The sequence below is a fragment of the Microcaecilia unicolor genome, chromosome 1, assembly GCF_901765095.1.
Source record: "Microcaecilia unicolor chromosome 1, aMicUni1.1, whole genome shotgun sequence".
NCBI lineage: Eukaryota > Metazoa > Chordata > Amphibia > Gymnophiona > Siphonopidae > Microcaecilia > Microcaecilia unicolor.
In genome coordinates this window covers 328,565,293-328,588,549 of record NC_044031.1, presented here as the reverse complement: position 1 = coordinate 328,588,549, position 23,257 = coordinate 328,565,293, and the positions used below count along the sequence as shown (strand labels likewise).

The 23,257-nt window shown below is 40.1% G+C and overlaps 1 protein-coding gene across 1 annotated transcript in view; it reads left to right on the top strand.

Annotated features, from left to right (window-relative positions):
* Positions 1–23,257, top strand: part of LOC115478355 (cadherin-10-like) — a 392,306-nt gene that overhangs the window by 264,792 nt on the left and 104,257 nt on the right. The window contains 1 exon segment of the mRNA XM_030215685.1: positions 21,684–21,937. Coding sequence (XP_030071545.1) covers positions 21,684–21,937 — 254 coding nt within the window.

Sequence of the window (23,257 nt, the reverse complement as noted above, 5' to 3'; positions counted from 1 at the left end):
GCATCAGGCTGTAGCTTTGAGGGCATCCAAATGGCAGATGAAATTTAATGTGGACAAATGCAAAGTGATGCACATTGGGAAGAATAACCCTAATCAAAGTTACCTGATGCTAGGGACCACCTTGGGGATCAGCACTGAAGAAAAAGATCTAGGTGTCGTTGTAGACAATATGCTGAAATCTTCAGTCCAGTGTGTGGTAGTGACCAAAAATGCAAACAGGATGCTAGGAATTATTAGGGAACGGATGGTAAATAAGACCAAGAATATTATAATGCCTCTGTATCACTCCATGGTGCGACCTCACCTTAAGTATTATGTTCAGTTCTGGTCACCATATAACAAAAAAGATATAGCAGAATTAGAAAAGGTTCAAAGAAGAGCGGCAAAAATGATAAAGGGGATGGAACTCCTCTCATATGATGAAAGGCTAAAGAGGTTAGGGCTCTTCAGCTTGGAAGGGAGATGGCTGAAGGGGAATGTGATTGACGTCTACAAAATCCTGAGTGGTGTAGAATGGGTAAAGTGAATTGATTTTTTACTCTTTCAGAAAGTACAAAGACTAGAGAATATTTTTTCACTCAACAAATAGTTAAGCTCTGGAACTTGTTGCCAGAGGATGTGGTAACAGTGGTTAGTATATCTGGGTTAAAAAAAAAAGGTTTCAACAAGTTCCTGCAGGAAAAGTTCATAGTCTGTTATTGAAATAGATATGGGGGAAACCACTGCTTGCCCTGGGGTTGGTAGCATGGAATGTTGTTACTATTTTGGTTTCTGCCAGGTACTTGTGATCTGGATTTGCCACTTTTGGAAACATGATACTGGGCTTGATGGACCATTAGTCTGACCCATTATGGCTATTTTTATGAAATAAGAATAGCCATTAGGGGCCCTTTTACTAAACCACTGTAAATTAGCAGTTACTGCCGCTTGACACAGAACTGTGCTGCATGGTAGGTGCAAATATAATATGGCAAGTATTGGGGGCATTCCCAGCTTTTCTTCTTTTTAAGGTTCCATGTTAAAGTTCCCTTAGTGCACGGTATTCTGTTTGGAGTTAGCGCAGAGCCACTTACTACCTCCTAACTGCACAACAGTGGGTTAATGTCTAGTATTTGCAGTATGTTAACCACAAACACCTTCCGCATCCATTCTCTGCTCATGACATGCCCCCTCACACAAAATATACTGAAAGTGTGATTCACAGCATGCTAAAGATACTGCACAGTCCCTTAACCCGGTTCTACTTTAACAATAACCATGTGATAAACCACGTTTTAAGGGGGGAATTCTCTATAAAATGCCTAAAGGTGGGCACCAGGATTATGTGCACTGAGCACACATTCTATTTTGGGAATTATGTTTGCAACTGCCGCTATAGAATACCAGTGTAAGTCCACAGTTACATGCGTAACTTTATGCGCAAATAAGTATGCTGGTATATAATGGCTGGTGTAAATGCAAGTGCCTAAGTGTTAGCAGTTAGGTAAATAAATCTTAGTATTCTGTAAAGTTAAGTGCTAGGCATGTTTTCGACTCATCCATGCCCTTCCCAGGTCCACACCTCCTTTGCAGTTGCATGATATGAAAATTATGGTGTCCTTTTACCAAGCTGCGGGGAAAAGGTCCCTGCGTTAGCTGCAGGGGCCATTTTCCCTGCGTGCCAGGGCCCTTTTTACAGCAGCAAGTAAAAAGCCCCCAGACAAACATAACCATGTGGTAAAAGAACTCTTACCACCACCAATTGAGGTGGCGATAAGGGCACCTGCAGAAACCTGGCGGCAATTGGTCAGCATGCAGCAGTGCCCGATTACCACTGGGTTACCACCACACAAGCCATTTCCAGGAGTTTTCTTTTTCCCCAAGAAATGGCGTGCTGTTGGGCAGAACTACCGCTGGCTGTAGTCGCGATTTAGCCTGTGTTGGTCTTACTGACGCTTTGTAAAAGACTCTCTATGTGCACATTTTGTAAACTAAGGGACATTACGAGTGTACCTGCTATTTAGTGCCAGTTATTGCCAAATAACAGCAATTCTTGCCAATAATGGGTTGTTAAAACCAATTAGACTGTAATTATTTGATTAATTAGACACATAACTGACCTTATTCTATAACTTGGGCATGAAACTTTGCGTGCTAAGCATCAAGTTGGGCACGTGGTTTTAGTGAATGAGAAGATAAAGGCTTAACGCTGTATAGTAAAAGGACCCTAAATTATTTACTTCATTTCACATAAGCAGGTAAGTTTATTATCTCATAATAACAATTGTAAAACTTGCACTCTCTTTATTGTCACCCTTCATGTTTCTTCCATTCAGCTGTCATAATCTTGAGAGTTACCATTCTGCTACCTGTAATTGGAATACATCAAAAACCTTTCAAATTTGAGTACCTACATTTTGCCTCTGCATTCTGATTCTTCATGTAAAAAATTCTCTAAGCCCTCAACAAATATGATCAAACTCTAGAAAAATTAATACTTATACCATATGACACATATTCAATATCAGAATAAGTATTACCATAGATTATAGTGATTGGAGCAAAAAAGTTAGAAGTTGGAATCTAATGATTGTATTTAAAAAAATAGGTGTAGCCAATAAAAAAAAATATGTGGGCCTCAAGAATGAGTATTAGGAAAAATATTTTAGTAAAAAAACCTGACACAGGTCATATGTTAGTGAAAGACTGCATCAGGTTTTACTATGATTGTTATTCGATGATTTCCAGTGCTATATAATCCAACATATGTCCAGTTGTAATAAAGTTGGACTCTGCAGGGAAATAGTGTGCAACACATATTCAAGCTTGGCTGAGAAGTTTCAAATTCAGCAGCAATTTCAAAAGTCTTCAGTTAAAAATGTTGTTGCACCGCTGGATTCCAAATGCAGTGATCTTACCAGCTTATGGAGAATTGAAGTGTGACTACGTGCATATACAATCCTGACAAGTTCCATTTGTTTCGCCAAACCTGGCTGCCTCAGGGAATGTTTGCTTTCATTACATCTTTCTCACTATGCTTCAACCCCAGGGACTATCATGCTCTCCCCCAGGCTGTAGTTCTCACTTGTTCACATATGTTAGGGTATTCTCAGAATTGTACATACACTCAGATTTACACACTCTGTTTCCCTACATATTACACTGGAATCTATCAATTAATAGTCATAGCTGACCCCTGAAGCAGGCTTTGCTGAAACACAGCCACTGTCAGGTCTTTTAATAAATATTTTTCTTCATACTTATTTCTAAGGCCTGCATACTTTTGTTTTGTTTTGGTTTTTTGCTACACGGATTTCTCTGCACCACTGTATCCATCTCCTTTTACTCCATTTAAAAAATGGAGCCAGTATTCAAATGCACTTATCTGATTAGCAGGTGCTGCTTACCGGAAAAGTACCGGCAAGAGGGATATTCAACAGCACTAACCAGATGGTGTTGCTAAATATGTTCTCTGACCTCCTCAACACTACCCAGATTGGGTGATGCCAGATGTTATCCGATCGGTGGTCATATTCAGACTGCTAACTAGATAAAGTTAGAACACCAAAAAGGCCAATTGAACTATATCTGATTAGGAAATTATTGAAAGTTCAAATTTTTGCTACCGTTTTTGGACCGTTGCCCAGTGGGGTTGGCTGAGATAATCCTTGAATGGCTAAGGATTTGTATATGTTCTTGATTGTGTGTGCTTTCCTGTTTTTAATGGCATTCTTTTTCCTGTTATTTTGATTTTATTTTACACCACCTTAATTAAGGTTCGGTGGTATAGCAAATTTAGGGGCCCTTTAACAAAGCCATGGGAGGGCTAAAGCACAGGTAGTACGCACCAAATTGGCACTACTGCCGGGGTAGTGCATGAACCCGGCGGTATTTCTGAGTTTGTTGTGCGATGAATCCCACAGTGGAAAATATGTTTTCTATTTTCTACCATGGTGGTGTTCTCAGTGGTAACTGGCAGTGCAGCCATGTTGATGCATGTTGCAAGGATACTGCCTAGGTAGCACATGGCTGGCGGTAAGGGCTCAGGCTATAAATAGGGGTGTGAAAATGGCCGTTTTCCCAGCTATGGTAAAAGTGGCCCAGCATGGGCTAAAAAGAGGTGCCCACACTACCGCAGGCCACTTTTTACCACGCCTTTTTAAAAAGGACCCTTTCATACAGTGTAATTGTAATTATTGCTTTGAATATCAGATAGTACCACCAGTCAGCCCCGGCTGGTATCCTGATGCTGGTGCTGAATAGCCACTGTTATTTAACTGTGGCAGTCATGCTGACCAGTGCAGGCTGAATACAGGCCCCAAAGATTATTTTTCCATTAGTGATTAGGAAATAAGTCTTTATTAAATAGTATATTTGCAGGGGAATTCTGTATAGATCACCCAAAGTTGAGTGTTCCATATTGCACATGGATCCAAGATCCACGCATAAAGTATGGCACACTCAACAAGTTATCCCATAAATTGGCTTAATTGGTGATAACAAATAATAACTGGTGTTAAAAAGCATTTAATTGGCAGTCATTAGGATTTATGTGTGAATCTGCCCTACACCCGTATTTTATAACATTCACACCTAATTTTCATAGTGCTAAAGCCATGGGAGAGGTGTGGGCAGATCAGGGGCATTCCAAGAATTTACACAAAATGTATAGAATACCTGTGTTCCTAACTGCATTAGGGTACAAGCATTTATACCAGCCTTTGGTAAACATAAATACTCATGCCCAAAGTTAGGAACAAAATGCATACTAAGCTAATATTTCTATATAGGCCACTTCACACGTAACTAACTTATTTAGGGGCCCTTTTACTAAGGCATGCCCAAGAGTGGCCTGCGCTGGTATAGGCAAGTTTCTGGACGCACTCTGGTCCGTTTACTGAGTGCACCTGGAAAAAAGGGATTTTTATTAAATGTGCCAGAAAATGGACGTGAGGCAAAATGAAAACCAGCACTCGTCCATTTTCGGTCTGAGACCTTAATGCCACCATTGACTTAGTAGTAAGGTCTCATGTGCTAACCAGGTGCTAACTATCCAGTGCAAGCCAACTGCCGATTACCACTGGGTTAGTGCCCTATGGTAGAAAATAGAAAATATTTTCTACCATGTGTTTTGGGTGCATGTATAAAATGGGGCATGCGGTAGCCAGGTGGTAGTGCCAATTTGACGCACATTGGATGCATGTAGGTGCCTATACGTCTTTGAAAAAGGGCCCCTAATTTATTTATTAGGATTTATTTACTGCCTTTTTGAAGGAATTCACTCAGGGCTTCTTTTACTAAGCCGTGTGGGAAATGAGAGGAAGCCCATAGGAATTGAATGGGTTTCTTCTCATTTGGCACACCAAGAATTGGTAGTGTGGCTTTATAAAAGAAGCCCTCAAGATGGTATAAAGCAAGACTATGTCAAACATAAGCAGTAGACAATTACAGCAGTAAAAATATTCAAATAACAATACAAGTATGGCATAGTCTACTACTTATAGATTTGACACTTTTATCAATTGTGAAATAAATGTAAGAATCATTTATAAAATTAGCCTCAAAAGCCCAGGGTACCTTTGAAATAGGACACCACTGTAGTGGCTAGCATCATAGGCTTCTCCACCTTCCGAAAAAACTTACAGAATAAAAACTTCCAAAAGCTAGCATAAATGGAAGAAAAAGTCTGTAGTCAAAAAACGGAAGAGGGGATATTAATTAAATATTGATAATTAAAGTGCACAAATATAAATTCTATATATTAATGAAGACTTGAAAAACTCAATATGTTAATGAAGTGTAACTACAACTTCAAACCATCTGAAACCCCATGTTTTAAACATAATCCAAAAGTGAAAAAATCAACTGCCTAATATTTATTTTCATATATTAGACAGAAAGTTATGCAGTCATCACATCTCTGATCGTGTACTATGGTCTATCACCATCAAAAGCATAATATCATTGAAATCCACTTTTAACTTAGCTTTAGGTGTATCTAGAGACCGTAGCGACTCCTGTATCTCCACTGGTGTTGTTAACCTTGAGGATTCCGTAGATATTCAAGTTTTGAAAATATCCTTGATCCCCCAACCAGATATATATAATAATTCCCCAAAACATCTTCAAATTGTTTATCTCCCGTGGGGTTTCAGTTGGTTTGAAGTTGTAGTTACACTTCATTAACATATTGAGTTTTTCAAGTCCTCATTAATATATAGAATTTAGATTTGTGCACTTTAATTATCAAGGTGGTAAATGTTATTATCCCCTCTTCCGTTTTTGTAAAAATTAAAAATCTATTAAACGGGATGATGAATTCCTATGTAATTTGGCATCAGTGATGCAAAAAGATATCACTTTTTGCATGTGAATTTTTAATTAATTTGATGCAGGTTCGAGGTTGTTATTGTAAAATGTTTAGGAGGCTCAATTTTTTCCAGACACAGTGTAGATATTCAAAGCCATTTATCCAGATAACAGCAACTGTAATTTGGATAAATGGTGTAGCCATGGCTAGCCATGGATATTCAGAGGCACAATCCAGACAGTAAAACAGAATATCCTTACAGACTGCCTCATCACTACCTGAATAATGGCAGGGCAATGTATGGGTAAAACAATGGTGAAGGTAGTATTTGTCTGCTGAATAGTAATATTCAGCCTGCTCTATGGACAACTCTCTGGATAAGTTAGATCAGAAAGAAACTGAACTAACTTTAATCAGAAAGCGGTTATTACTAATAAACTGATAGTGCTGGTGCTCCTTTTTCTATCCAGATATTCAGTACTTGCCACAAATCGGATACCTTTGCTGAATATCTGGCCTAGCTTTAATCACTATAGCCGGCATTTTAAAAAGAAAAAAACAATTGTGACTGCTAAATATCAGGCCATATATTTTGAAGTTGTTTGTACTGTTGTTGAGTTTATAGAGAATTGCATCCTCTAGAAACTTAGGCCCGGGTGCTTTCATTTTTCACCAGAAGTGTATCCTATCTTGGCCTATCCTTGGAAATCAAAATAAGGAGTTTTGTTAAAGAAGCTTGATTCTCAGCAGTGGATACCCCAGAGAAAATAGTTCCAGTGTGGATCATTTTAGGTGTCCATAGTTCATATGTGATACCCAGCAAGCAGGTTTCCTTCTTCACATTCTCTCTATTCCTTATTCTATCTTCCTAAACGTTCACCTTTTCCCCTTCCTTTTCCTTTTTGCTTAGATCTTTTCTCTCTGTTTTAGCTTGGAAGCTGTTAGAGACCTTCCCTTTCTACCATTTCACCTCACTTGATGGCAGCCTGGTAGTGCATCCCCGGTTTCTAAATGTAGCAACTAACTCTTTCTGTGACAAAAGTAACATAGGGGCCCTTTTACTAAGCTGCGTTAAAAAGGGCCCTGCGTTGTCAGCGGTGCCCCTTTTTACTGCAGTGGGTAAAAGGGCCAAAAAAAATAAATTGCCATGTGGTAAGGTCGTACTTACCGTGCAGCCATTTTGGGTGGAGCATGTACCGCCACCCATTGAAGTGGTGGTAAGGGCTCCCACACCAACATGTCAGTATGAATTTTTCAAAACCTCTGGCAGAACCATAAATGCCGCACACTGAAGGTGAAACTACTGCCGGCAGCTGCATTGGGCCGGTGGTAGTTCCAAGTTGCTGTGAAGCAACTGGCTTGCCGCACAGCAACCTTTAGTAAAAGGGCCCCATAGTAATGTAGTAAGTGACGGCAGATAAAGACTTGAATGGTCCATCCAGTCTGCCCAACAGTCACATTCAATATCAATTTATGATTAAATCAACAATGAACTTGATATTATTTACTTGATCGTGGTCTTTCTGTGTGTTTCTGGGACATAGACCATAAGCGTCCACCTGGCTCTGTCCTTATGTTCCAACTACTGAAGTTGCGGTTAAAGCCCACTCCAGTCTGTCTGAATCCATCTTGTCAGCCCAGCCCAGCACTGACCTTAATTTTTACAGCCAGAGTCACCATCTAAGCACCACTTGACACCACTTAGGTTTAAGTTCATATGTTTGCATGTTACTTCAGGGTCTTTGCATCCCTGTTTACATCTTGGTATCTTGTATCCAGTTTAGCTGTTTCTTTGAAATCTGATGTGATATGACATAACATTGATCTTTCTGATAATCATGTATTTGGTTCTTTCTGAGGTTTTTTTCTTCCCAGTATCCTCCTATGGGAAAGTACATTAATGAAGCCCATCTATAAGGGGGAAATTCTATAAATAGGGTGCTACCATTTATGAACCAAATACACATTGTAAATGATTAGAATACTAGCATATAGGCATGTGTGCATGTACATATATATGTGTGTAAGTGTCAAAAATCTGCATAAGTGCTATTCTGAAATATGTGCATATCTTACATAGGGCATATTTTACAGGTAGGCACACACATGGTTGAAGTCTGAGTGGGGTGTGGGCAGGACACATACTTAAGCACATACCAGTCAATATTCAAAGCAAGTTAACCGACTGGAAGTGGATGCTGACTAATTAACTCTCTTGGTCATGCTATCTAGTAATTTTCAGCAGCACTTAAGCGGTCATCTTCACTGAAAATGACTTATTAGCGCTGAACTTAAAGCCGGCTATGTCAGGGACGTTGTCCTTATATTCAGACCTAACCGGCCAGGTTTAGTGCATAATTAGGACCACATAAATAGCTGTCCTATCTTTATGTGCTGACCCATGGCCGGTTAAGTGTGAATATTAACTTAGCCAGTCATCACTAGCTGTATTTTAAAAACTCAGAAATTCAATGCCGAAGCCCGCATAGGGCCCTGCATTGAGTTTCTGGTTTTAGCGCTAGCAGCAGACAAAAAAACGCTGTCTGCTGCTAGCTGAATAACTTATAGAATACTGTAATTTACACATTTAGGTACATTTAGGTACATGCTCTATGGTTGGCATTAAGTGCTCATGCTTAACCTTATTTACACGTAGATACCTGATTACACTCATAAAAGGGAATTCTACAATCTAGGTGTCATACTTACATGCCCCCTTGCACTTGTAATGATCTAGAGTGCTAGGAACTTATGTGTGTAAACATTAGGCATGCTGACACCATGTTATTTTAGAACAACCTGGAAACTCAGGAACTGTTATACAATAGGGGCTCCAAAATGGAGGCGCTTAGCTATATAACAGAAGGTAATTCTATAAAGGGGCACCTAGAATTAGTGGTCTGTCTCAGCATGGCGATGCTTATGTACTTTTACCAAGTAGCGGTAGGGCTAATGTGCGGGTAGCACACACCAAATCAACACCATGGCCAGGGTAGCGCAGGCACCCGGCGGTAATTCCAAAGTTGTTGTGCACTGTTTCCCGCTTTAGAAAATAATTTTCTATTTTATACCTTGGGGGCGATCCCAGCGGTAATCGTGAGTGCGGCCACATTGGCGTGCGCTGCATGATTACTGCATGAGTACCTCGTGAGCCCTTACCACTAGGTCAGTGGATGGTATTAAGAGCTCAGGCAGTAAATAGCCAACGTACTACATTTAATTTTAGTGCATGTCCAGTTACTGACTCGTTAAAGAAAACCTTTTTTCCCAGGCATGGTAAAAAATGTCCCAGTGCACACCAATTTCACATGTCCACACTGCCGCAGCTTAGAAAAAAAGGAACCCTAAATTTGAAGCCTCTTCTATAAAGAAAAGTACAGCATCTACTTTTTTTATATAGAGTACTTCTGTAACTCCGTAGATGCACATGTATGTACTTAAGCGCAAACACTCATGCCAACCCTAAAAATGGTTAAATGCTTATGGCTAAGTATTGAAAATGCTTGTGTACATTATAGTATCCTATCAGTTGCATACAGTGGTGGTAAAAGTGGCCCAGCATGGGCTAAAAAGAGGTGCCCACACTACCGCAGGCCACTTTTTACCACGCCTTTTTAAAAAGGACCCTTTCATACAGTGTAATTGTAATTATTGCTTTGAATATCAGATAGTACCACCAGTCAGCCCCGGCTGGTATCCTGATGCTGGTGCTGAATAGCCACTGTTATTTAACTGTGGCAGTCATGCTGACCAGTGCAGGCTGAATACAGGCCCCAAAGATTATTTTTCCATTAGTGATTAGGAAATAAGTCTTTATTAAATAGTATATTTGCAGGGGAATTCTGTATAGATCACCCAAAGTTGAGTGTTCCATATTGCACATGGATCCAAGATCCACGCATAAAGTATGGCACACTCAACAAGTTATCCCATAAATTGGCTTAATTGGTGATAACAAATAATAACTGGTGTTAAAAAGCATTTAATTGGCAGTCATTAGGATTTATGTGTGAATCTGCCCTACACCCGTATTTTATAACATTCACACCTAATTTTCATAGTGCTAAAGCCATGGGAGAGGTGTGGGCAGATCAGGGGCATTCCAAGAATTTACACAAAATGTATAGAATACCTGTGTTCCTAACTGCATTAGGGTACAAGCATTTATACCAGCCTTTGGTAAACATAAATACTCATGCCCAAAGTTAGGAACAAAATGCATACTAAGCTAATATTTCTATATAGGCCACTTCACACGTAACTAACTTATTTAGGGGCCCTTTTACTAAGGCATGCCCAAGAGTGGCCTGCGCTGGTATAGGCAAGTTTCTGGACGCACTCTGGTCCGTTTACTGAGTGCACCTGGAAAAAAGGGATTTTTATTAAATGTGCCAGAAAATGGACGTGAGGCAAAATGAAAACCAGCACTCGTCCATTTTCGGTCTGAGACCTTAATGCCACCATTGACTTAGTAGTAAGGTCTCATGTGCTAACCAGGTGCTAACTATCCAGTGCAAGCCAACTGCCGATTACCACTGGGTTAGTGCCCTATGGTAGAAAATAGAAAATATTTTCTACCATGTGTTTTGGGTGCATGTATAAAATGGGGCATGCGGTAGCCAGGTGGTAGTGCCAATTTGACGCACATTGGATGCATGTAGGTGCCTATACGTCTTTGAAAAAGGGCCCCTAATTTATTTATTAGGATTTATTTACTGCCTTTTTGAAGGAATTCACTCAGGGCTTCTTTTACTAAGCCGTGTGGGAAATGAGAGGAAGCCCATAGGAATTGAATGGGTTTCTTCTCATTTGGCACACCAAGAATTGGTAGTGTGGCTTTATAAAAGAAGCCCTCAAGATGGTATAAAGCAAGACTATGTCAAACATAAGCAGTAGACAATTACAGCAGTAAAAATATTCAAATAACAATACAAGTATGGCATAGTCTACTACTTATAGATTTGACACTTTTATCAATTGTGAAATAAATGTAAGAATCATTTATAAAATTAGCCTCAAAAGCCCAGGGTACCTTTGAAATAGGACACCACTGTAGTGGCTAGCATCATAGGCTTCTCCACCTTCCGAAAAAACTTACAGAATAAAAACTTCCAAAAGCTAGCATAAATGGAAGAAAAAGTCTGTAGTCAAAAAACGGAAGAGGGGATATTAATTAAATATTGATAATTAAAGTGCACAAATATAAATTCTATATATTAATGAAGACTTGAAAAACTCAATATGTTAATGAAGTGTAACTACAACTTCAAACCATCTGAAACCCCATGTTTTAAACATAATCCAAAAGTGAAAAAATCAACTGCCTAATATTTATTTTCATATATTAGACAGAAAGTTATGCAGTCATCACATCTCTGATCGTGTACTATGGTCTATCACCATCAAAAGCATAATATCATTGAAATCCACTTTTAACTTAGCTTTAGGTGTATCTAGAGACCGTAGCGACTCCTGTATCTCCACTGGTGTTGTTAACCTTGAGGATTCCGTAGATATTCAAGTTTTGAAAATATCCTTGATCCCCCAACCAGATATATATAATAATTCCCCAAAACATCTTCAAATTGTTTATCTCCCGTGGGGTTTCAGTTGGTTTGAAGTTGTAGTTACACTTCATTAACATATTGAGTTTTTCAAGTCCTCATTAATATATAGAATTTAGATTTGTGCACTTTAATTATCAAGGTGGTAAATGTTATTATCCCCTCTTCCGTTTTTGTAAAAATTAAAAATCTATTAAACGGGATGATGAATTCCTATGTAATTTGGCATCAGTGATGCAAAAAGATATCACTTTTTGCATGTGAATTTTTAATTAATTTGATGCAGGTTCGAGGTTGTTATTGTAAAATGTTTAGGAGGCTCAATTTTTTCCAGACACAGTGTAGATATTCAAAGCCATTTATCCAGATAACAGCAACTGTAATTTGGATAAATGGTGTAGCCATGGCTAGCCATGGATATTCAGAGGCACAATCCAGACAGTAAAACAGAATATCCTTACAGACTGCCTCATCACTACCTGAATAATGGCAGGGCAATGTATGGGTAAAACAATGGTGAAGGTAGTATTTGTCTGCTGAATAGTAATATTCAGCCTGCTCTATGGACAACTCTCTGGATAAGTTAGATCAGAAAGAAACTGAACTAACTTTAATCAGAAAGCGGTTATTACTAATAAACTGATAGTGCTGGTGCTCCTTTTTCTATCCAGATATTCAGTACTTGCCACAAATCGGATACCTTTGCTGAATATCTGGCCTAGCTTTAATCACTATAGCCGGCATTTTAAAAAGAAAAAAACAATTGTGACTGCTAAATATCAGGCCATATATTTTGAAGTTGTTTGTACTGTTGTTGAGTTTATAGAGAATTGCATCCTCTAGAAACTTAGGCCCGGGTGCTTTCATTTTTCACCAGAAGTGTATCCTATCTTGGCCTATCCTTGGAAATCAAAATAAGGAGTTTTGTTAAAGAAGCTTGATTCTCAGCAGTGGATACCCCAGAGAAAATAGTTCCAGTGTGGATCATTTTAGGTGTCCATAGTTCATATGTGATACCCAGCAAGCAGGTTTCCTTCTTCACATTCTCTCTATTCCTTATTCTATCTTCCTAAACGTTCACCTTTTCCCCTTCCTTTTCCTTTTTGCTTAGATCTTTTCTCTCTGTTTTAGCTTGGAAGCTGTTAGAGACCTTCCCTTTCTACCATTTCACCTCACTTGATGGCAGCCTGGTAGTGCATCCCCGGTTTCTAAATGTAGCAACTAACTCTTTCTGTGACAAAAGTAACATAGGGGCCCTTTTACTAAGCTGCGTTAAAAAGGGCCCTGCGTTGTCAGCGGTGCCCCTTTTTACTGCAGTGGGTAAAAGGGCCAAAAAAATAAATTGCCATGTGGTAAGGTCGTACTTACCGTGCAGCCATTTTGGGTGGAGCATGTACCGCCACCCATTGAAGTGGTGGTAAGGGCTCCCACACCAACATGTCAGTATGAATTTTTCAAAACCTCTGGCAGAACCATAAATGCCGCACACTGAAGGTGAAACTACTGCCGGCAGCTGCATTGGGCCGGTGGTAGTTCCAAGTTGCTGTGAAGCAACTGGCTTGCCGCACAGCAACCTTTAGTAAAAGGGCCCCATAGTAATGTAGTAAGTGACGGCAGATAAAGACTTGAATGGTCCATCCAGTCTGCCCAACAGTCACATTCAATATCAATTTATGATTAAATCAACAATGAACTTGATATTATTTACTTGATCGTGGTCTTTCTGTGTGTTTCTGGGACATAGACCATAAGCGTCCACCTGGCTCTGTCCTTATGTTCCAACTACTGAAGTTGCGGTTAAAGCCCACTCCAGTCTGTCTGAATCCATCTTGTCAGCCCAGCCCAGCACTGACCTTAATTTTTACAGCCAGAGTCACCATCTAAGCACCACTTGACACCACTTAGGTTTAAGTTCATATGTTTGCATGTTACTTCAGGGTCTTTGCATCCCTGTTTACATCTTGGTATCTTGTATCCAGTTTAGCTGTTTCTTTGAAATCTGATGTGATATGACATAACATTGATCTTTCTGATAATCATGTATTTGGTTCTTTCTGAGGTTTTTTTCTTCCCAGTATCCTCCTATGGGAAAGTACATTAATGAAGCCCATCTATAAGGGGGAAATTCTATAAATAGGGTGCTACCATTTATGAACCAAATACACATTGTAAATGATTAGAATACTAGCATATAGGCATGTGTGCATGTACATATATATGTGTGTAAGTGTCAAAAATCTGCATAAGTGCTATTCTGAAATATGTGCATATCTTACATAGGGCATATTTTACAGGTAGGCACACACATGGTTGAAGTCTGAGTGGGGTGTGGGCAGGACACATACTTAAGCACATACCAGTCAATATTCAAAGCAAGTTAACCGACTGGAAGTGGATGCTGACTAATTAACTCTCTTGGTCATGCTATCTAGTAATTTTCAGCAGCACTTAAGCGGTCATCTTCACTGAAAATGACTTATTAGCGCTGAACTTAAAGCCGGCTATGTCAGGGACGTTGTCCTTATATTCAGACCTAACCGGCCAGGTTTAGTGCATAATTAGGACCACATAAATAGCTGTCCTATCTTTATGTGCTGACCCATGGCCGGTTAAGTGTGAATATTAACTTAGCCAGTCATCACTAGCTGTATTTTAAAAACTCAGAAATTCAATGCCGAAGCCCGCATAGGGCCCTGCATTGAGTTTCTGGTTTTAGCGCTAGCAGCAGACAAAAAAACGCTGTCTGCTGCTAGCTGAATAACTTATAGAATACTGTAATTTACACATTTAGGTACATTTAGGTACATGCTCTATGGTTGGCATTAAGTGCTCATGCTTAACCTTATTTACACGTAGATACCTGATTACACTCATAAAAGGGAATTCTACAATCTAGGTGTCATACTTACATGCCCCCTTGCACTTGTAATGATCTAGAGTGCTAGGAACTTATGTGTGTAAACATTAGGCATGCTGACACCATGTTATTTTAGAACAACCTGGAAACTCAGGAACTGTTATACAATAGGGGCTCCAAAATGGAGGCGCTTAGCTATATAACAGAAGGTAATTCTATAAAGGGGCACCTAGAATTAGTGGTCTGTCTCAGCATGGCGATGCTTATGTACTTTTACCAAGTAGCGGTAGGGCTAATGTGCGGGTAGCACACACCAAATCAACACCATGGCCAGGGTAGCGCAGGCACCCGGCGGTAATTCCAAAGTTGTTGTGCACTGTTTCCCGCTTTAGAAAATAATTTTCTATTTTATACCTTGGGGGCGATCCCAGCGGTAATCGTGAGTGCGGCCACATTGGCGTGCGCTGCATGATTACTGCATGAGTACCTCGTGAGCCCTTACCACTAGGTCAGTGGATGGTATTAAGAGCTCAGGCAGTAAATAGCCAACGTACTACATTTAATTTTAGTGCATGTCCAGTTACTGACTCGTTAAAGAAAACCTTTTTTCCCAGGCATGGTAAAAAATGTCCCAGTGCACACCAATTTCACATGTCCACACTGCCGCAGCTTAGAAAAAAAGGAACCCTAAATTTGAAGCCTCTTCTATAAAGAAAAGTACAGCATCTACTTTTTTTATATAGAGTACTTCTGTAACTCCGTAGATGCACATGTATGTACTTAAGCGCAAACACTCATGCCAACCCTAAAAATGGTTAAATGCTTATGGCTAAGTATTGAAAATGCTTGTGTACATTATAGTATCCTATCAGTTGCATACAGTGGTGGAAATAAGTATTTGATCCCTTGCTGATTTTGTAAGTTTGCCCACTGACAAAGACATGAGCAGCCCATAATTGAAGGGTAGGTTATTAGTAACAGTGAGAGATAGCACATCACAAATTAAATCCGGAAAATCACATTGTGGAAAGTATATGAATTTATTTGCATTCTGCAGAGGGAAATAAGTATTTAATCCCTCTGGCAAACAAGACCTAATACTTGGTGGCAAAACCCTTGTTGGCAAGCACAGCGGTCAGACGTCTTCTGTAGTTGATGATGAGGTTTGCACACATGTCAGGAGGAATTTTGGTCCACTCCTCTTTGCAGATCATCTCTAAATCATTAAGAGTTCTGGGCTGTCGCTTGGCAACTCGCAGCTTCAGCTCCCTCCATAAGTTTTCAATGGGATTAAGGTCTGGTGACTGGCTAGGCCACTCCATGACCCTAATGTGCTTCTTCCTGAGCCACTCCTTTGTTGCCTTGGCTGTATGTTTTGGGTCATTGTCGTGCTGGAAGACCCAGCCACGACCCATTTTAAGGCCCTGGCGGAGGGAAGGAGGTTGTCACTCAGAATTGTACGGTACATGGCCCCATCCATTCTCCCATTGATGCGGTGAAGTAGTCCTGTGCCCTTAGCAGAGAAACACCCCCAAAACATAACATTTCCACCTCCATGCTTGACAGTGGGGACGGTGTTCTTTGGGTCATAGGCAGCATTTCTCTTCCTCCAAACACGGCGAGTTGAGTTCATGCCAAAGAGCTCAATTTTTGTCTCATCTGACCACAGCACCTTCTCCCAATCACTCTCGGCATCATCCAGGTGTTCACTGGCAAACTTCAGACGGGCCGTCACATGTGCCTTCCGGAGCAGGGGGACCTTGCGGGCACTGCAGGATTGCAATCCGTTAAGTCGTAATGTGTTACCAATGGTTTTCGTGGTGACAGTGGTCCCAGCTGCCTTGAGATCATTGACAAGTTCCCCCCTTGTAGTTGTAGGCTGATTTCTAACCTTCCTCATGATCAAGGATACCCCACGAGGTGAGATTTTGCGTGGAGCCCCAGATCTTTGTCGATTGACAGTCATTTTGTACTTCTTCCATTTTCTTACTATGGCACCAACAGTTGTCTCCTTCTCGCCCAGCGTCTTACTGATGGTTTTGTAGCCCATTCCAGCCTTGTGCAGGTGTATGATCTTGTCCCTGACATCCTTAGACAGCTCCTTGCTCTTGGCCATTTTGTAGAGGTTAGAGTCTGACTGATTCACTGAGTCTGTGGACAGGTGTCTTTCATACAGGTGACCATTGCCGACAGCTGTCTGTCATGCAGGTAACGAGTTGATTTGGAGCATCTACCTGGTCTGTAGGGGCCAGATCTCTTACTGGTTGGTGGGGGATCAAATACTTATTTCCCTCTGCAGAATGCAAATAAATTCATATACTTTCCACAATGTGATTTTCCGGATTTAATTTGTGATGTGCTATCTCTCACTGTTACCAATAACCTACCCTTCAATTATGGGCTGCTCATGTCTTTGTCAGTGGGCAAACTTACAAAATCAGCAAGGGATCAAATACTTATTTCCACCACTGTATGTAGATTGTAAGCTCTTTGAGCAGGGACTGTCTTTCTTCTATGTTTGTTCAGCGCTGCGTACACCTTGTAGCGCTATAGAAATGCTAAATAGTAGTAGTAATATGCCCTGTCCTTGATCCACCAAAGATTCCACCCATGTGTACGCCTACCTGTCACATATAATTTTTCACACACTATATTTTACAGGTCCAAAAAACATTAATGGGGGAACATAGAACCAGTCAAATCATCACCACTTACCTTGCGGCCATTTCATGGGGGAGCACTTACTGTCACCCATTGAGGTGACTGTAAGTGCTATTGTGCTAACCCACCATTTACCGGGAAGTTCATGGCACTGCCTGATTACCGCAGGGTAAACACCGTGCTACAGAAATTAAAATATTTTTCTAGCACTGAAAATGGTGCACACTGGGAGTTGGAAATGTTACTGGGCTGCTGCTGTAGCCCGGCGATAACTTCCTATTTAGTGAGCAGTAAGCCCGTGTTGGGCTTACCGCTGCTTAGTAAAAGACCCCCTCAGTGCACTAATTCATTCATCTTATATAGAAAAGAAAAAACTTTTCTAGGACTAGTCAGTGGTGACTGTTTCTATGTGTTCATCAAAAATGTGAAAGTTATGCATTAAAGAAGGCCAAGTGCAGACGACGAAACATAGTTATGTCGGTGTGGCATTCACCTGTGTATAATTGAACAAGTTTCCTGTGTATATACAGTCAAGATAAATTGAATTTAACTGCAAGCATTTTCTTCACATTTTCTTTATGGATTGAGGATAAATGGACATATAATTTTCTACTGAAAAAAAAGCACAAATTGGACTGATGACGAAACTTGGTGGGTTACTGGGGTTTTTTTTTCCCCAAAATACACTATTTCAGGGCAACAGCCACCACTGACTGGTCCTAAAAAAATGTTTTTCTTGTCTATATAAGATTACTGAATTAGTGCACTATGGGGATTCTTTTACAAAGCTGCAGTAAAAAGTGGCCTGCGGTAGTGTGGGTGCGTCTTTTAGGCGTGCGTGGGAACATTTTTTACTGCGACTGGGAAAAAGGCTATTTTTAATGGGACTGGGAAATGGGCCTGTACTAATATTCAAACTAATGCATGCTTATTTATGGCCTGAGCCCTTACTGCCACTCATTGACTTAGCGGTAAGGGCTCACATGCTACCCACGCATAACCGTGCAGCACACACCAACATGAGCGTGCTGACGGTTACTGCTGGGAACCTCCCACAGTAGAAAATAGAAAATTATTTTCTACCATGTGATTTGGCGAGTGGCAAAATCAGAATTATCGCAGGGCTACCCATGCGTCAGCCCTCCCACACCTTTGTACAAGGGCCCCTATATGTTGTGTCATGTGAATTGTTCAGGAAATATTTAAGCACTGGGATTGGCAATTATTTGACAGATACAAATTTTTGGCATACACACACGCATACACACACATATGTCGGTATTCTAATCATTTACACATATATTTTGAATGTAAATGTTAGCAAATTATTTATACTATTAATCCCTTATGTTTGTACTTGTTCATGTTTATTAAATTTGATATACCACCTTTCATTAATGCCAACAATCAATACAAGTCACGAAAAGGAAAGGAACTCCGATGTTCTTTAGTAAAGAGGAAAAAGAGAATAGGACAGAAAACTTAGAACCAAAGTAAATCTAATATATAGACACTGAATTCAACTAAGATCCTCACTGGCCCAAGTGCTCCCAAAAAGCACTTTGGAACAGAAATATCATCAAGCTGCTATACATTGGAAGGGATTTGCTGAGTTATTGCTGTCCTCTTATTCTTATCTGATATTTAGGAAGAAGGTTAAGACCTTGCTGCTCCAGAAATCTATTCTACAAAGTAATGCTTCATTTAAATTGATTTTGTTTTACTTTTTAATGTCTTCTCAGAGGTTGTTCTGGTTTCCTTGCTCTGTTATCCACTTTGAACTGCAAGGTGTAAGCGGGATATAAGACTGAATGTTGTTATGCTATGTTCTAAATTTTGGAAGGGAGGCCTTGGTGTGCAATGAGAGTGGAAGACCATTCCAAACTAAGAGGTCCTTTTACTAAACTGCAGTGAAAGAGGGCCAGCGCTAGCATCAGTGTGTGTTTTTGACGTGTGCCGAGGCTCCCCTTTTACCGCAGCAGGTAAAGAGCTATCTTTTTTTCTCAACATGAAATGGCCATGCAATAAGCGAACCACTTACTGCATGGCCATTTCAGCAGTAAGGGCTCCTGCGCTAGCTTGGCGGTAACCAGGCAGCACTTAGTGCTGCCTGATTACTTCTGGGTAAGCACTGGAGCTACAAAATAGAAAATATGTTTGTAGTGCCAGAAATGGTGTGCACTGGTGTTGGGAACTACCACCAGGCTCCTGCGATAGCCTGGCAGTAATTCCAGATTGGCATGCAGCAAACTCATTGCCACACACCAACCCTTTAGTAAAAGGACCCCTCAAGGGGCAGTACTAAAAAAAAAAAAAGCAGAATAATGTATAGAATTATATTGTGCTCTAGAGGCGGAATGTAAAGTGAGGTGATGTCTATGAATATTCAGTAGGAGTTGGGGCAAAGAATATGACGTGATGAGAAAAGAATGATAATTAGAGATTTATTTAGTTGGATTTTGCTCACACCTTTTTCACTAGTAGCTCAAGGTAAGTCACATTCAGGCATACCAGGTATTATCTCTGGAGGGCTCACAATCTAATTTTGTATCTGAAGCAATAGATGGAGTATAATATATTATAGACCACTACAATAATTTGAAATGGTCTTCTAAACTTGATCAGAATCCAGTGGTGACAGATAAGGAAAGGAGTGACGTGTTCATATTGATTTTTAGCTGACCAAAAAAGTTGTATTGCAGCATTCTGAACCATCTGTAGAGGTTTAAGTGATGCACAGGAGATACCAGAATAGATACATTACATTAATCGATGCATGAGGTGACAATGACATGCAGTAGAATTCTTTTAGAGGGAACATCTAAGTAATAGCACGCAGCTTGAAACTGATGAAGTGCCAGGAAGCAGGTTTTCACTACTGCATTAATTTCACTGTCTTCTTAAGGAGAATCATTCAATAATCGGGTTTATAAAAGAGGTATACTATGAATGACAACTGCATTCTCAAAGGAAAATGTAAATATTTGTAGTTTCAGTTGATTAATGGTAATTGATAGAGTCTTCAGTTACAGTTTTGTGTATTTTTTTCCTTAGCCTTTCTCCAACAGCATGTTTAAATATAATTTTTCACTATCCATATTTTGGATATTTGGGTTTTAATTCTTCAAAGTCTGTCTTCTCATAGTTCTCTGGTTTGTATTTTATTATTGTAACCTCTACCAGAGGGATAGTTAGGAATTATATTGAGTAGCCATTAGCATGTGGTCAAGTTGAAAAATTACTGCATGTGTACTTACTGCCACCCATTTTGTAGTCGGTATGTGTGTATTAACAAGTTAGCACATGGTAATGTAACTGCGCTAATTGAGTAGCGCAGGAGCATCTAATCTCTGCCAAGATCCGCTCTGTGGGTGCTATGGGTGCTTGAGCACCCCCAATATTGAGAAAATTCCTTGTTTGTGTCCAGGGAGGGGTCATTTCCATTGGGCTTAGCACCCCCAATAATTTTAAAAAGTTGGCTCCTATGACCACAGGACATCTGAGCATATCCCTTGATACCTCATTTTAAGCTGTGGTAGACACAAATTAGTGCCTAACGCAGCTTAGTGAAAGAGCCCCTGTGTGATTAATGGAGGAGGTTGGAGGTAAAGGTGTGAGTTAGAGGCATAGCTAGGTGGGGTCGCTCCCCCAAACAGATTTTGAATAAAATGGTGCACATGCTGATCAGTCCTTCAGATTCACACTGACACCTCTTTTACAAAAGGTCTGCTCCCCCTGACATTACAACCTAGCAACTGTCCTGGAGTGAGTTTCTTGTTTTTATGGATTTTAGTTTAGACTTTATATTTGGTTTGTTGTATAATAATCTTTTTATAGAACTGTATACCACTTTAGAGTGAAAGTGTGATATTAGTGTTTTAAATAAATAAGAGGGTCTTTTACTAAAGCTTAGCTTGAGTTATCTGCAAGAGGACCCATTATATTCCTATGGGCCCTGCTGCAGATAACTCAAGCTAAGCTTTAGTAAAAGACCCCCTAAATATATGGTTGTGTTAATACCTCACTCATGCCAGATGGACATTTCTAACATGAATAATTTAATTCGAGTGAATGAGCCGTACCATCTGAAAAACAGATGTCACTGACATGATTTTCTATGGCCAAAGCTGATAAGACAATAACAACTGACAAGAGTGATTAGTCCATCAGATGCTATGAATTCTATTATTCATTATGTCTTAGTAATTTCAGCTGAAAAATTCTGTACATTGTCCTTTATCTCCAATCCATCTTTCATCCAAAATAATCATGATAACTCCTTTACTATTTGTCTCCTCCTTTCCATTCAAAGCCATTAGATTATGAGACCAAGCGACTGTATACTCTGAAAGTGGAAGCAATGAACACTCATGTGGATCCACGTTTTTATTATCTTGGGCCTTTCAAGGACTCCACTATTGTGAAAATCTCGGTAGAAGATGTGGATGAACCACCTATCTTTAGCAGAGCATCTTACCTCTTTGAAGTCCAGGAAGATACTGACATGGGAACAATTATAGGAACTCTGATGGCCCGAGATCCTGATGCTGCTTCCAGTCCTACCAGGTACATTTTAGAAGAAAAATACAAATTCAAGAGTTAATTATCTCTGAATTTATATCTATGCTCATTTTATCTACAAAGATTGTTTTTTTTTTTTCTTACACTGCCTGAATCCTATATTGTGACCGTTAATTAAAGTAGCAAAGGGGAGTGCACCTTAAATAACTGTTGCGACAGACGCAACAACTGTTGCGACTTAGCATTTATGCTGTTATTTCACACTTTCGGAATATTTGCCTTTTTTTGATACCACCATTCAATATATTTGTGCATTTGTTCATACAGTATATGCACGGTCTTTTTAAAGACCTCCTTTTTTCCATCTAGCACTATTTTTGACGTACTCATTGCCAGACTCCTGAGACAGGCACATCACATGCTGAAACACGGTGCTGTGTCGAGTCTTGAGTACTGCCATCACTCTCATTGTACATTGTTGAATTTTCAGTATATTTATTTCCTTGTGTTTTGTTTTATACACATTGTATTTGGAGATAATAATTTTGTTATTTTTACATACATTTTAAGCAATAAATGTTTAATTGCATTGTTCCTGAGGTTTAACTAGCCTTCCTCCTGTTCCCACTTCTTTGTGTACTATTAAAGAATTCTAACACATGTACTGTACTACTACTACTACTACTTAACACTTCTAAAGCGCTACAAGGGTTACACAGTGCTGTACAGTTTAACAAAGAAAGACAGTCCCTGCTCAAAGGAGCTTACAATCTAATGGACAAAATGTACAGTCAAACAAATTGGGGCAGTCTAGATTTCCTGAATAGGGGTATAATGGTTAGATATCGAAGGCAACATTGAAGAGGTGGGCTTTGAGCAAGGATTTGAAGATGGGCAGGGAGGTGGCTTGGCATATGGGCTCAGGAAGTTTATTCCAAGCATAGGGAGAGGTGAGGCAGAAAGGACGGAGCCTGGAATTGGCGGTGGTGGAGAAGGGTACAGAGAGGAGGGATTTGTCCTGTGAGCGGAGGTTTTGGGTAGAAGCGTGAGGGGAGATAAGGGTAGATAGGTAATTAGGGACTGCAGGTTGAGTGCATTTGTTGGTTAGTAGGAGAAGCTTGAACTGTATGTGGTACCTGATCGGAAGCCAGTGAAGTGACTTGAGGAGAGGGGTGATATGAGCATATCAGTCCAGGCGGAAGATAAGATGTGCAGCAGAGTTCTGAATGGATTGAAGGGGGGATAGATGGCTAAGTGGGAGACCAGCAAGGAGTAGGTTGCAGTAATCAAGGCACGAGGTAATGAGAGAGTGGACGAGAGTTCGGGTGGTGTGCTCAGAGAGGAAAGGGCAAATTTTGCTGATGT